Source organism: Bos mutus, chromosome 8, assembly GCF_027580195.1.
Source record: "Bos mutus isolate GX-2022 chromosome 8, NWIPB_WYAK_1.1, whole genome shotgun sequence".
Classification (NCBI taxonomy): domain Eukaryota; kingdom Metazoa; phylum Chordata; class Mammalia; order Artiodactyla; family Bovidae; genus Bos; species Bos mutus.
The window spans coordinates 13,481,115-13,495,752 of NC_091624.1; the positions used below are offsets into that span (position 1 = coordinate 13,481,115).

At 46.0% G+C, this 14,638-nt stretch overlaps 1 protein-coding gene across 3 annotated transcripts in view; it reads right to left on the reverse strand.

The window, feature by feature from the left end:
• The window catches only part of PALM2AKAP2 (PALM2 and AKAP2 fusion), a 515,173-nt gene that overhangs the window by 230,695 nt on the left and 269,840 nt on the right, over positions 1-14,638 (reverse strand). For all 3 annotated transcript variants that reach the window (XM_070375129.1, XM_070375128.1, XM_070375130.1), the window contains 3 exons: positions 8,188-8,302; positions 7,105-7,126; positions 1,130-1,231 (listed from right to left, as the gene is read on the reverse strand). In XM_070375129.1, the coding sequence (XP_070231230.1) occupies positions 1,130-1,231; positions 7,105-7,126; positions 8,188-8,302 (239 nt within the window). The remainder of the gene's footprint in view (positions 1-1,129; positions 1,232-7,104; positions 7,127-8,187; positions 8,303-14,638) is intronic.

A 14,638-nucleotide genomic window follows, 5' to 3' on the forward strand; every position in this document is an offset into this window, starting at 1 on the left:
ATGGTCCCTTCGTAGGACGACTGTAGCTACAAGGTTTTTAACTACCCTGGGATCCTAGCTTGAGTTTGACCGGATACCATCTACAGTACCCGCCCCCAACTCTAGAACCCTGTGAATCTGTTTGTACAATAATATGCTAAGATATTTATAGAGTCCCCAGGAATACTTTTATTTTGCCAATGTGCATGACAATTATGTCAATACCTACAGAATTATTTTACTTCTATGTTAAAAGGAAGGCTAACATAGAAGTTTGCTATGTTTGCTTCATGAAATACTGTATAAACAATTTCCTCTGACTTATTAGTCCATGATTGTCTTATAAAGGTACCCTTCCATGACTTCTTTTAAACATAAATTTACCTGGATTACATAAAGCATAAATCTGATGCTCAAATTCCAGTTCACCTACATTATCACAAACCCTACAGCATTGGTGGCTCATTTTTCCACCCAACCCCTGCTCTCAGTGCCTCTGTGCACAGAGCAAAAAGGATTGGTATAGTGATTTATTAAGCACAGCGTCCAGCTCTGATTTCTGGGGCACATTCACATTGAACAGAGCAAAGCAGAGTTCTCCATATGTTTTACACTCACAAATGTATTACTCGCTACAATCCACAAGTGTGAGGAATATTAGCAAGAAGCATACATTCATTAAATTGCTCCTTTTATTTTCCAAATATACCACAGGAGGTAAGAAATAACTCCAGTAATGAGGAGACTTGAGAATCTATATGTTCACAGTGTACAAACAGCTCAGTTCCCAAAGATACCACAACATTCTCACACACTTTGAAAATAGTTTCCCCCCACCTTCCCAGCATAGCTCATTTGATCTTGTAGAATGAGGACTGATATAAAGACCACAAACACAGATTCCTCCAAAGTAGGAGGAAAAGAGCTCTATGGTTTTCTCAATACTCCCTCCCCTTGGCCCCCAGAAACCCCTCAGGGACCAGTGCCTGCCCTGTGTGGCCACTGTAAGTTTTACATCTGAAGCTGCGCTGAGGAGGGGGACCGCCCTCCACGTAAGAATATCTGGGCATCCCTCATTAATAAAGCTCAGAGGAATGCAAGCCCCACGGTCAGTCCTGGCATCAAAAGCAAACAGTTCCCCAGGACTTACCAGCTGCTCTGCTGGTTCCGTCCTGCTCAGGTGATGGTTCTGCTGTTCGTGAACAGAGGATTGGCAGGTCGGGGAGCTGGGAGGAAATGTGATTTACTGCATCTGGTAGCAGAGAATAGGGAATACAATTAGGCACAGTGTTGAGAGGCCCGATGGGTTCACTGCCGAGACAGCAGCTTGTCTGCCCTACATAATGGACCACAGAGGTGGCCATTGCAAGAGAGGATCAGGGTAAACAAAGACCAGCATTTGCCCAGTGACTGGTATTCAGTAGAGTAGCTGAGGTAGGAGAGATCCCGGCCAGAAAGCTCAAGCCCCAGAACAGCCCTATGTATTAAAAGATTCAATAGAAAGCTCTAGATTCTAAGAGTACAATGTGTTCAGAGGACAAAAAAAAAAATACAGGGAGAGAGATGAACTAGCGAGAACCATTATCAACTTGATGTGGGTGCGTTCTCAGTCGCTGTGTTGTGTACAACTCTTTGCAATCTCATGGACTGCAGCCTGCCAGGCTCCTCTGTCCGTGGGATCTCCCAAGGAAGAATACTGGAGTGGGTTGCCATTTCCCTCCCCACAGGATCTACCTGACCCAGGGATCAAATCCAGGACTCTTACACTGGTCTGAGCCACCAAAGAATGGGATTGGGCCAAGTGTGGGACTTCAAACTAGAAACATGGAAAGTGAAAGTGAAGTCGCTCAGTCATGTCTGACTCTTTGTGACCTCGTGGACTGTAGCCCACCAGGCTCCTCCGTCCATGGGATTTTCCAGGCAAGAATACTGGAGTGGATTGCCATTTCCTTCTCCAGGGGATCTTCCTGACCCAGGGATCGAACCCAGGTCTCCCACATTGCAGGCAGACGCTTTAACCTCTGAACCACCAGGGAAGCAGTAGAAACATGGAAGACATGTCTTAAACAGAATTGGAAAACAGATTTGGGAGTCTTTCCTTAAACCGGAAATATCACTTTATGTGCCTGATTCATTCCAAAGACTAATAGGCATAAAAAATTTTTTTTTCAGAATTTATCCCACAATTTCAGTCCTTCTGTCTGGTGTTTCAGCTAGAAAATCTAGAGATTCCAAATAACAGCACCAGTGAAACACCATGAGCTCAGCTGCAAGAAATGTGGCCGTGCAGAATAGAGAGAATGGCTCTGCTTGGGAAAATATCTTGAAAGTTCATTTAGGGAGATGGAGGCCACGGAAGTCAATAGGTGTGTCGAAGTATTAGAGGAGAGGGGGAAACCACTGGGGTGAAACAGGGGAAGAATCTGTGCACACCCCAGAGAGCAGGGGGAAAGTGAAGGAACATTCTAGAAAGCTGGACTCTAGGTGATGTGATTCCTTCCATGTGACAAAGACACACCCCATTATCCTGGAATGTCGATCACTGGTCAATGATCACGTCTAACTGCTTACCGCATATTCTATTCAACAGCCCACAAATCATCTCAAGCTCAACATGTCCAAAACAGAACTCTCATCTCCACTCATCTGCTGCTTCTCCTGTGCAGCGTATCTCAGCTCACTGGTACCACAATTCACCCAGGATCCTGGCGGTGCCCCTACTTCCCTCTCCTGGTATCCAGTCAGTCCCCCAGCCTTCCCACATCCATCCCGTCCTCTGTATCCCCACTGATGTGGACTTAATTCTGGCAGGTTTCTGTTTTCCTTTTTAAATTTCATGTAGGAGAGTGCTTGTGACCAGACACCAAATTAGGATTGGTTGAGCTCTGTACCGACGAGGCCGCTGCAGACTCACATTCAGCCGAACAACCAAGGATGTAGGGACACTGGACCACCATGTTCCCAGGGCAAAGGGAACGGAGGGGTGGGGCTTCTCTAAGAGAGTGGGTTTGTCTGTACCAACCCTTTGGGGAGACAGAACCAGAAGTCAGGAGTCGGCAGGCAGGCCCTGGGTTGGAGCAAGGCTCAGGTTACTGTTTCTCCCGGGGGCCTCATGTGTTCTGGAGTTGGGCACTGGGTCAGACAGACATAGTTGAAGGCCCTTCACTGCAGGGGAGGAAGGTGGGCCTTTGAGATGATGCTGGGCTAGAAGATAGCCAGGAAGCAGCCTAGAGAGACCCTCTGAAATGGCCTGAATTTGAGCCAGGGCCTCAGAGTATGGTCACATGTCTCTGCCAGTGTTCCTTAAGTTAGCTGGGAGATTCTGTTCTCACTCTGGAGACTTGTGGGAAGGGTCAGGACCCTAAGCCACACAAGGCAGGACCAAAGAGAGCAACAGTCGGGGTAAAGCAGGGCCTGAGCAGGTAGGGGGAGACAGTGGTCCAGCGGAAGGAGGAGTAGCACAGTTTAGGAGACGGGAGAAGACCAGAGCAGATGTGCACAACTCCTGAGTTTCTCTGAGGATTTCTAGAAGTCTGTGGAAGGGCAATCCTGGTAAGTCCAACTGCCTACATTCAAATGCGATGCATTTGAATCTCTCAAGCCATTAAGACTAGGTAAGACTTTGCAGACTGGTCACATGTGTCTGGTGCCTTCTATGCTACACATAGAATTTCCAGGACATTTCTGCATACTGAAAGATTTAGCAGCCAGAAGTAAAAGCCACCCGTAGGCAGGGGATTCTGCTCATGACTCCTACTGCTTACATTTCAGCCTCCCCCAGGAGCAGCTCCCCAACAGAAGGGAGCAGGTGATGGAGTTACCTTTGCCCAGTGGTCACTGGCTACAGGCTCATGGACTACAGCTCTTATGGGGCTGGGGCTCCATGGTTTCTGCTCCTGATAAGAGGTGGCAGGGGGTGGGGCCCAAGGGAGAGGGTAGGGCAGCCCCTCAATATATCATTAAATAGTAATTCCTGAGGTTCTGCAGCTCCAAGGGGTCTGATAGACCAACACAAGGAAAAAGAAACAGGGCCCCCAAAGCTTTCTGGGGGAGAATTCCTTCACATAACCTCAGTCAGTAAACTGCCCTCTTCCTGACAAAGTCTGGGTGGCCTATCATGCTTCTTCCTCCCTCTGTCCGAGGAGGTAACAGTCAGTTATAGAACAAAGAGGAAAGGGGAGTCCTTCCCATTACCCAGCACTGCTAAAATCGTCACCATATGAAGAACATAAATAGCCAACGTTAGAGAGAAACAAAACTGATGAAAACTCTCCTAAAATCATGACTTCTGGGCAAGTGAAGACACACTAGGTCCCAAGAATTGGTATGAGGGTTTTGATGCAGGAAAGGTTCCAGGCTGCCCCAGACTGGGATGGGATGGAAATCACAGTCTCAAACAGCAAGGACAAGACAGGCCCAGGACAGAGGTTTTCCTTTGCCAGTTCTGGCCAAGGGTTTCACACCAGCTCCCCAGTGGGTAAAGAACAGAGGTAGTTCTAGGTACATACCATGTGAAATTTATACTTACACAAAACACTGTGCCTATTTAGGGCAGTAAAAACAACCCACCCAATCAATTTTGACTCCACCATATAACAAGGATGTATGTGGGGTAGGGAGGAAGTGAGGGGGCATCATGAAGTACGTGGCCAAGAAATTCTACTCATGATTAAAATACATAGCTCTTGATTGCCAAGGCTATCATGTAATCAAAAAATATTGGTGATCCAGCAGTCTAATATCTTTATTTCCTCTGAAAAGCACAGGGGGATATGCACAGGGTACCTGAAGAGAGGTCATTACACAAGCACACACTAGCAGCCAACTCCTTGGCAACTCATCACACTGGCGATGCTCTTGCTGACCTCTGCAGTGTCTTGTACAGTTATATAACTTTAGCTGGACCTGGATTCTGTAATCATCGTGTTTCAGAAGTTGGGTATTTGTCCTAAGGCATTATTATTCTACAATCATTTTTTGTTAGGTCTTAGTACCAATTGGTTGATTCTAAGAGGTCTTGGTAACTTTGAAATCAAAGGAAGAGGAAATAATCAGACAGCCCAAAGTTCCAGCCCAAAGTTCCTAAACTGGATGTGCTTCATGATGGGTTTTACCCACAGAGTGACCTATAAACACTGACCACGTTCTTGGAAGGATGTGTTCCCTCCTTCAAACTGCTTTCTTTGCTAACAGATGTGGTGTAATGGAAAGGTCTCCCCAGGCTTAGTTATAATCAGACATGGAAGTATCACCATCCAGGGCAATAAGGAAGATCATGGAAACTTTTCCCTGGCCATTTCTTGTGACCCCTGAGACTTTTGCATCCTCTTAAGCCTGAGTTCACTCATCCTGTAAAAAGTAATGGAGGATATAATCACAAGGGCTGTTTTTCTCTGAAGACTCCTTTCTAAGTCATGATTGGATTTCTTACCACCTCTATTAACTACTTAGGTGAACAGATGAAAATAGTGGGAAGTACATGGAGCAGGAGGAAATGAGAGAAGTTCAGGGTGAAAACAAAAAAGAGAGAGTTTATGACATGGCTTCATGGATGCTTGTTAACAAGTCACACACTACATGGGTCTCCAAGGCCCACACAGCTTCCCTGGGACACAATATACAGGTTCCATCCCTTCCCTAATTAGAGAGAGAAGCCTAAGAAAGGTCCTGGCTTGAGAAGGGAAGAGAAAAAAAAAGAAGTGAAAGCAGAAGAGGTTGATGTGCACGCCTCTGGTATGTGGGTGTCTGTGGGTCCATGTCTGATACTTACTGTGTTACTGCTAATCACATACATGGCCTCAGGGTAGCCCTAGCACGAGGGAACGCCACTATCTTTCCCATGCTGCCACCCCCAACTCCCCAAAACAGGCAAGGCCACCTCCTCAGTCTATACTCCACCCCCAAAGCACAGAACAAGTGTCCTGACTAGGCCATACCCTAGAGAAAGTTGTAGAACTGTCATAGGTGCTCTTCCTAGAGTTGCTGTGGGCTCGACCTGGACTTGTCTCTGAGCATATGCACTGGGATCATGAATTTAATGCCTTCCCAAAGATTACCCAAAGGGCCAAAATTCAGATCCCCTGCCTTTCATTTGTTCGGTGGGGGAACCCGAACAAACCACCATTTTTTCTTGTTTGTTTGTTTTCTGAAGTTAGAATTATCCTTATTGCAAGGATCTTTGCTAGACATTATAAGAAAAATGCCTATCCATCTCTGCATTTAAAAATCTTTAACCATACATTTCCAAAAGACATTGGGAAAATACTGATGCCAGCGCTTATTCTACCTCCTGCATCATCTTGCTGGTTTAGAGGCTGAAAGAGAGCAGTCTGTTCCTTCTGACAAGATCTGGTATTTTAGGACAGGTTGAGCTAAGGGTCAGAGTGAAAAGTGGAAATCAAGTGGTTTTCATGAGTTTGTAGCTAAAGTTAGAGGAGCAAGGTAAAGGCTGAGAGGCACACCACCTCAAATTCATCCCATGGCCCCAGGGAAGGAGAACAGGGAAGCAGCGGGCAAAGAAGGAGAGAGAGACCAGAGGAAGGCCCACTCTTGCCAGGAGGGGGTCAGGAAGCCAGGGCCCTGCTCCTAACCTTCATGTGCCCCCAGCCAACCATGCCCCACAGGGAGAGAAGTTCTGTGAAGCCCTGGTTCCCAGGAGGCTGGAGAAACTGTGGTTTTCTGATTCAGAGTAAAACCAGAGGCCTTAGGAAGGTTTCCTAAACATCAGCTGATGGGCTCCTGATGTGTATTGTTACCTGGAGACCTAACCACCAGTTCCAGTGGGCTCAAGCCTGCCAGGGAACTGGTCCTGAGGCTGGTGCTCTGGGCTGAGTGTATTTCAAGAGAGATCCAAGCAGTGAACTTTGGAGACCAAATGGGAAGAAGAAGAGCTGGGCCAGCTGTGTAAGACTAGGAAAAGTTGGTTGAGAAGTAGTCCTTGAAGAGGAGAGGCAGAGGAGATGGGGACATGGCCCTCCCAAGCATTCGCAAATAGTGCTCCCCTTCTTTCTGATGCCCTTCCAAACCAACACAGCATATCTCCCAGGGAGCCTGTGTTAATGAGACCCACTAAGCTGACAGATGAGAACATTCAGGTACAGATAGGGAGAGAGCGCTTACACTTACCTCCATCTGCACTGGAGAAGCTCTGTGGAGACAAAAGCAGGGCAGGGAGTCACTATATACGTGGGGAGATGACCCTTCACTCATTCAGCCCGTCTTTCTCCCCCAGAATTTGACTGTGGTGGGCAAACCCCATGCTCTCTTTCCTTCTGGGAAATATGTTTGGGATTCTGAAATTTAAGGAAAAGGTTTACCCTCTGCACCTTATTTACCCCAAATTTCTCCCAGTAGACATTGATGTCAATTATCCAGCAAATACCCTTGGTTGTGCTGGAGAAGTGATAACAGAAAATCCCATCCTGTAATGAATGTGTTTAGACTGCTTTCCTATCACCGCTGGGTACCTGAGGAAACAGGAGTTGTAAAATAGAGGGGAGGGGGGTCCTGAGTTATTCAGAACCTGCTGGCATTATGGATTCTCTCTCTGCTACAGAGCACCGTGTGTTTTCATAGATAGGCACACCTCATTTTATTGTGCCTCAATATTGCTTTTTTTTTAACAAATGGAAGGTGCCTGACAACCCCCAGTTAAGCCAATCTGTGAGCACCATTGTTCCAACAGTATTATTTTTAATTAAGGTATGGACGTTGTTTTTTAGACATAGGCTATTGCATACTTCATAGACTAACAAATATAGTGTAAACATAACTTTTATATGCAGTGGGAAACCAAAAAATTCATGTGACTCACTCTATTGCAATATTCACTTAATTTCAGTGGTTTGGAACCAAACCCGCCATATTTCTGAGGCATGCCTGTGCGGTAAAACTTCATGTTTCACTGACACTTTCTTTTTTGGAATTCATGCCCATTTGATACGGTTTTGCCCCTGGCCTTTTTATAAAAGAAAGACTTAAAGCTACAGGGAGTCTGTTTAACCGGCTTCATAAGAATTGGTTTTTAGACCAATTCGCCACTCTCAGCGTCAGAGACGGCTCTGGTCCTCACGCATCTACCCCTCGTTGCAGGGTGTGTGGTCCAGGCTTCTTATCCAGACCAACTGGCCTTTTCTCCAATTGGCACTGTCGTGGTGTGCCTGCTTCCCCAGGGGTATAAGTGAGAGAAATGACATTAGTTTTCTTCACCTTCTGAAAGTCCTTGAAGGATTTTTCTGTTTCCTTTAGCTTCTCTAGGATGATTTGCTCTTTGGCAGATATTTGGGACTCTTCACTTTCTAGGGCTTGTATTTCCTGCTCCAGCCTGGAAAACACACAAACAGAAGACAGGTTACTTTATCTTCTGGCCAGAGAGCAGCTTCCTCCCACTGGGTGGCCTCCTGGTGGTCTCTGCTTTACATGACGGTGTGGTACCTGCCAGGCTTCACCTTACAGCGTGTCGCTACCTTCGCCACTGAGCAGACACTGGTCAAAGGGAAACAGCCCAGAGCTGCTGCCACCCAGTCATTGCCACCACCTTCCAATACGCTTTGGTGCCTTCCTTTCAACTCTCTTCTCCTGTGCATTCTTAATTTGGAGGTAATTATTTTTCTTAGCATGGCTTCCCAGGTGGCTCAGTGGTAAAGAATCTGCCTGCCAATGAGGAGACATGGATTCATTCCCTGGTTGGGGAAGATCCCCTGGAGAAGGAAATGGCAGCCCACTCCAGTATTCTTGACTGGAAAAATCCCATGGACAGAGGAGCCTGGTGGGCTACAGTCCATGGGGTTGCAAAAGAGCTGGACACGACTCAGCGACTAAACAGCAACTACTTTTCATAGGTTAAGACATACTATCTGAAGGAGAAGAGCTTCATATTCTGCTATCTCGTGCTAACTGCTCTTCTGTCAGGCAGGCCAAAGGGTGAAGAGCCGGTCTTGTTCAAAGGAAATACGCTGCCGAGACATGGCTGGTGGCTAGTGAACCTGCTGTCACCATTCTCAGTGGCCTGACTTCTCCTGCCAAGAAGAGAGGAGATGCAAGGGACTGATACAAAGGACTGATACTGCCCCTACTCTTCTGGAACTTTCCTCAGCTTTTACAAAACCTATATATTTTCTGAAAAGGAAACTTGAGCACAGCCAGGAGACTCTGGGAATATTCCAGAAGAGCAGCTACACTGAAGTTGTGAGGGAGGTCTTGCCAGCTCTATTCTTTCAATGAAATGATTGTAATAACCACTTAACTTTCCTTGCACACTAAATCTGTGCCAAGAGCTAAGCTAAGAATTCATGTGGATTGTTGTAGTTAACCTTCCTTATGACCCTATGAGCAGGGAATTCCCATTTTACAGACAAACTCGTTAAGGCAAGGCAGGGCTAAGGAATTAGTTTACTGGTACAGAGCGTTGAAGCTAGGGTTTAAGCCAGGAAGTATAACTCTAGACCCTGGTCCTCACCATCGTGCCAAACTCTGGTCACATGGTACTTCACCACAGTACTTCACATATGCCCTGCCTTTTTACACACGGAGTATGCTGACTTAAATAGGGTGGTACTGTAATGTACCAATGTTTTGGGGTTATGAAGGGATGGGTGTTCCCCTACCTACAGGACCCCATACTATGATGCTTCCAAATCATTTGGTCTGAATTTATTCATTCATTCATTCGCCTCTGCTTTTGCTCTCCTCCCCTCCGTCATGTTGGAAGCTTCGCTGCAGAGTGTGCCTGCCGATGTTTGTCCTTTCCCTCCCCCTCTCCTCGTCTATTTCTAATCTGCTGCTGGGAACTGGCCAACCAGGTCTGTTCAACTGGGACCTAACCTAAAGCGTTCAGAGTGAGACCTTCTGAAGAGTAAGGCTCAGACGGTAAAAAATCTGCCTGCAATGCAGGAGACCCGGGTTCAATCTGTGGGTCAGGGAGATCCCCTGGAAGGGAATGGCAACCCACTCCAGTATCCTTGCCTGAAGAATTCCATGGACAGAGGAGCCTGGTGGGTTACAGTCCATGGGTTCACAAAGAGTCAGACATGACTGAGTGACTAACACACGGAATACCAAGATACGGGCATGGAATTATTCCAGGATGCACTGTGCCTCTCAGAGGCCTTTTCTGTTTCCTTCTTAGGCATCAGAAAAATAACTTCTGGATGGATGATACTTTGTAGCAACTACTTTGGGTTATGAAGAAACCCAAACAGGGCTTCCCAGGTGGTTCAGCGGTAAAGAATCCACCTGCAGTGCAGGAGAGACGGTTCGATCTCTGGGTTGGGACGATCCCCTGGAGAAGGAAATGGCAACCCACTCCAGTATTCTTGCTGGGAAATCCCATGGACAGAGGAGCCTGATGGGCTACAGTCCATGGGGTGGCAAAAGAGTCAGACACAACTGAGTGACTGAACGTGAAGACAAATGCTATAACTATACTCCCTCCAGATGAACACAGCTTCAGACATACTGAAGGCTTCCCTCACAGTAGAAGTGGCAGTTCTTTTCATGACTAAGATGGCCCTACAGCATCTAGCCTCCTAGTACCTATAAGAGCCTCTACTCTTAACAACGTGCCCATTTCACTTTATGCTTTGGTTAAACAGAGCTACTCCTTACTTGCCCATCTGTGACCACTGATTTACCCTTCCCCAGAAAATCCATCTCCAAACCCTAGCTACTATTGAAACCTTAGCTCAGATACCACCAACCTCATGAGGCTTTCACAGATTCACCATCAGAAAATAACAATATCAGTGGTCTTATCAAGTCCACTATATGTTAGAACATCGGTTTTCAACCAAGGTGCTTTTGTCCCTTAGGGCATAGTTGGAGATTCTGGAGATATTATGGTTATCCATTACTCAAGCAGAGTGAAGTTGGTGCTACTGGCATTTAGGGGGTAGCAGTTTATAAACATACTACAAAGTACAAAACACCCCCCACAATAAAGAATTATTTGCCCCCCTAAAACCAATAGGGCCAAAACCAACTAGGAGGCTAACTCTAAACCCTGCATCAGAGTATACATAAATTATTAATTTCCATTAATAGAGTATAAATTCACCATGAGAAAGGCACAGATAGTCAGTACAAGTATGTTGAATGAATGATAAAAGATGAATCAAGTTGCAAAAAGTCATATAGCTCAGCCAAGAGGAGATCTTCAGGTTTCTGAGACCAGGGTGAATTCTTCAGCAAGCTTTGACTTGAGAGGCTGTGTGTGGGCTGAGAGGCAAACAACCCAGAGGGGAAGGCCAAGCAGCATCAACAGATAAACAGAGATATAAACCTTTGCTCTCCAAATGTTTATTACATCTTTTACTGATACATACATCTGTGTCAATTACTTTGGGAGGAATCAAGGAAAGGAATAGGAGCATGGAATAGGGACAACTCAAGTGACCTAAAATGGAACCAATTCAATGGGTAGGGGAAGCTCCAGGCTACAGGTTTCCTGGAGAGATTGGCCAGGTGAGTTTTGAGCAGATTGCATTTAAATCTCAAAAAAACTGAGTACCTCAGCAGATATCTAGAATGTGGGTTGACTCTATTCTCAAATTCCCTCCCTTCCCCCTGCATCTTCATGGTAAAAACACATATGTCCCCCACTGCCAGGAGCCGGCATATTGCATATTGAGTGCATATTGCATATTGAGTGCAGCACTTTTCAGGATCTGGAATAGCTCAACTGGAATTCTATCACTGCCGGTAGCCAGCGTGAGGAACTCCGCCCATGACAAAGGTCATGAGGAAGGAGGCTCGGCACACGCAAAGGCGGGATCGAGCCTCAGGAGTCCCCCTGGAAATTCTCGAGCATTTACACCCAAAACCAGAGTCTGCCTACTTTCTGCTTTGTGCTTTCACCTACACCTCTGACTTTACGGGGGGCTGTCCCCCACTACCTCTCTGAAAAAAGTTAGCTTACAGCTCCAGTTAATAATTCCTGGGTGTGACAGTGTTTAACCTACAAACTCCTTTGGAAATCCTCTAGCCTGCCTGAATAGGTTTTTCCGGCCACATGTGATTGTTCAGAGCCTCCCAACTGTGAGAGGCAGGAGATGTTCTAAACTGTCTAAACACAGATTCTTTTGAGTAGTTAAAAGATTGATTAGAAATTGTATTGGTGAAGGGATTTTCACTTGTTGGGCCAATGTTTGCTGCTAAGTTTCCATATCCCTTACCTGCTGTGTCCCTGGCAGTGTATTGATTAATATAATTGGTGTAAGTAGTAGCTTTAATGTTTGTAACCTGGGACCCTTGAGTTAATTCTTTTTCTTGTTATAGCCCACCACACCTTTGCGCTGTAGGAATGCAACTTTTATCTAATGCTTTTGGAGGGTGGCTCCTGACCAATCACCTTTAGAGAAAAATAAGTTTTCTGAAGAAAAGGTCTTAAAATGTTAACAGGCCTCCAGGCCAGAAGATGATGCAAATCACCTAAGCTTTTGCATATGATAAGTTTGCAGGAAGAAAGCCTGGCTTGCTGCCTGACTCTACCCCTTCCCCCATTATCCTCTATGCATAACTTAAGGTATAAAAACTACTTTGGAAAATAAAGTGCGGGCCTTGTTCACCGAAACTTGGTCTCACCATGTCGTTCTTTCTCTTACCTTCTGGCTGAATTATTCAGCCTCTTTTCTCCACTGAATTTCCTCACTGAGCTATCCTTATTTCAGCCTCTTTTCTTCACTGAATTTTACTGAGCTATCCTCATTCTATTACTCTTTATATCCTTAATTAACATTTAATTAAGCAATTGTTTCCTGATCTTCGCCTACGCCGTCTCTCCTTCGAATACCCTGGATCAGCCGGGGCTGGTCCCCGGCACCCCACCACTGATATTGGTCTTGGCCACATGATTTGTTTTGTCCTCATGGGAGGTGGGATATACTTCCCTGCTCTTGACTTTGGGTGCAGCCATGTGACCTGCATTGGCCAATGGGATGCTAGCAGACATGACACAAGCAGAGGCTTGGAATGTATCCACCCAATCAGGCGCATCCTTTTGAGCCTCTTCTGGCACCAAAAGTACAGCTTCTCCGGGGAGCTGCTGTTCGTTTAGCCTGAGCCCCAGAAAGAACATGTCAGGAGTAGACAGGAGCTCAACCCAGAGTCAGAAGCCATGGCCAGTCATATCTGCACCTTCCATTAGAGCTACTCGGCTAAGCCCAGCCCAGATTAGCAAACACCCAGTCTTCTCCTCACAGAAGAGTGAGCAAGAACATATGATTTTTGTTTTGAAGCACTGAGTTTGAGAGTCATTTGTCACAGAACACTATTTTGGCCAATAGCTAACTGACACAGCTCAAATATGTATATGTTTTATATATACATATTATATATGTACTTTATATATTATGACCAACCTAGATAGCATATTAAAAAGCACAGACATTACTTTGCCAACAAAGGTCCGTCTAGTCAAGGCTATGGTTTTTCCTGTGGTCATGTATGGATGTGAGAGTTGGACTGTGAAGAAGGCTGAGCGCCAAAGAATTGATGCTTTTGAACTGTGGTGTTGGAGAAGACTCTTGAGAGTCCCTTGGACTGCAAGGAGATCCAACTAGTCCATTCTGAAGGAGATCAGCCCTGGGATTTCTTTGGAAGGAATGATGCTAAAGCTGAAACTCCAGTACTTTGGCCACCTCATACAAAGAGTTGACTCATTGGAAAAGAGTCTGATGCTGGAAAGGATTGGGGGCAGGAGGAGAAGGGGACGACAAAGGATGAGACGGCTGGATGGCATCACTGACTCGATGGACGTGAGTCTGAGTGAACTCCGGGAGTTGGTGATGGACAGGGAAGCCTGGCGTGCTGCGATTCATGGGGTCGCAAAGAGTCGGACACAACTGAGCGACTGAACTGAACTGAACGATATATGGGAGAAGGCAATGGAACCCTACTCCAGTACTCTTGCCTGGAAAATCCCATGGACAGAGGAGCCTGGTAGGTGGAAGTCCATGGGGTTGCATAGAGTCGGACACGACTGAGCAACTTCACTTTCACTTTTCACTTTCATGCATTGGAGAAGGAAATGGCAACCCACTCCAGTGTTCTTGCCTGGAGAATCCCAGGGACGGGGGAGCCTGGTGGGCTGCTGTCTCTGGGGTGGCACAGAGTCGGACACGACTGAAGTGACTTAGCAGCAGTGATATACATTCCAACAGGATATATTCTATCTGTATAAATGTGTGTGGGCTTCCCAGGTGGCGCTAGTGGGAAAGAACCTGCTCGCCAATGCAGGCAGATGTGAGAGACAAGGCATCAGTCCTTTGATGGGGAAGATCCCCTAGAGGAGGGCATGGAAAGCTCCCTCCAGTATTTTTGCCTGAAGAATCCCAATTACAGAGGAGCCTGGTGGGCTACAGTCCACAGTGTCACAAAGAGTCAGACACAACTGAAGTGACAGAGCATGCACACATGCGTGCAAATATACGTGTATATGTGTGTGCATATATCCTAATAATAATACCTGAAGCTGAAAGATCAGAGAACTATAAACTACCCTCTCCCCATTTCCCCCAATTCTCAGAGAAATCAATAAGAGTACAGGGCATCCCTTCACAAATTTTAAAATTGAGAAACTAGGAAAATATCAGTGGCGGTTATTTTTGGGTAACGAGACACTAAGTGTTTTTAATTCTCTTCTTTATAATTTTCAATATTTTGA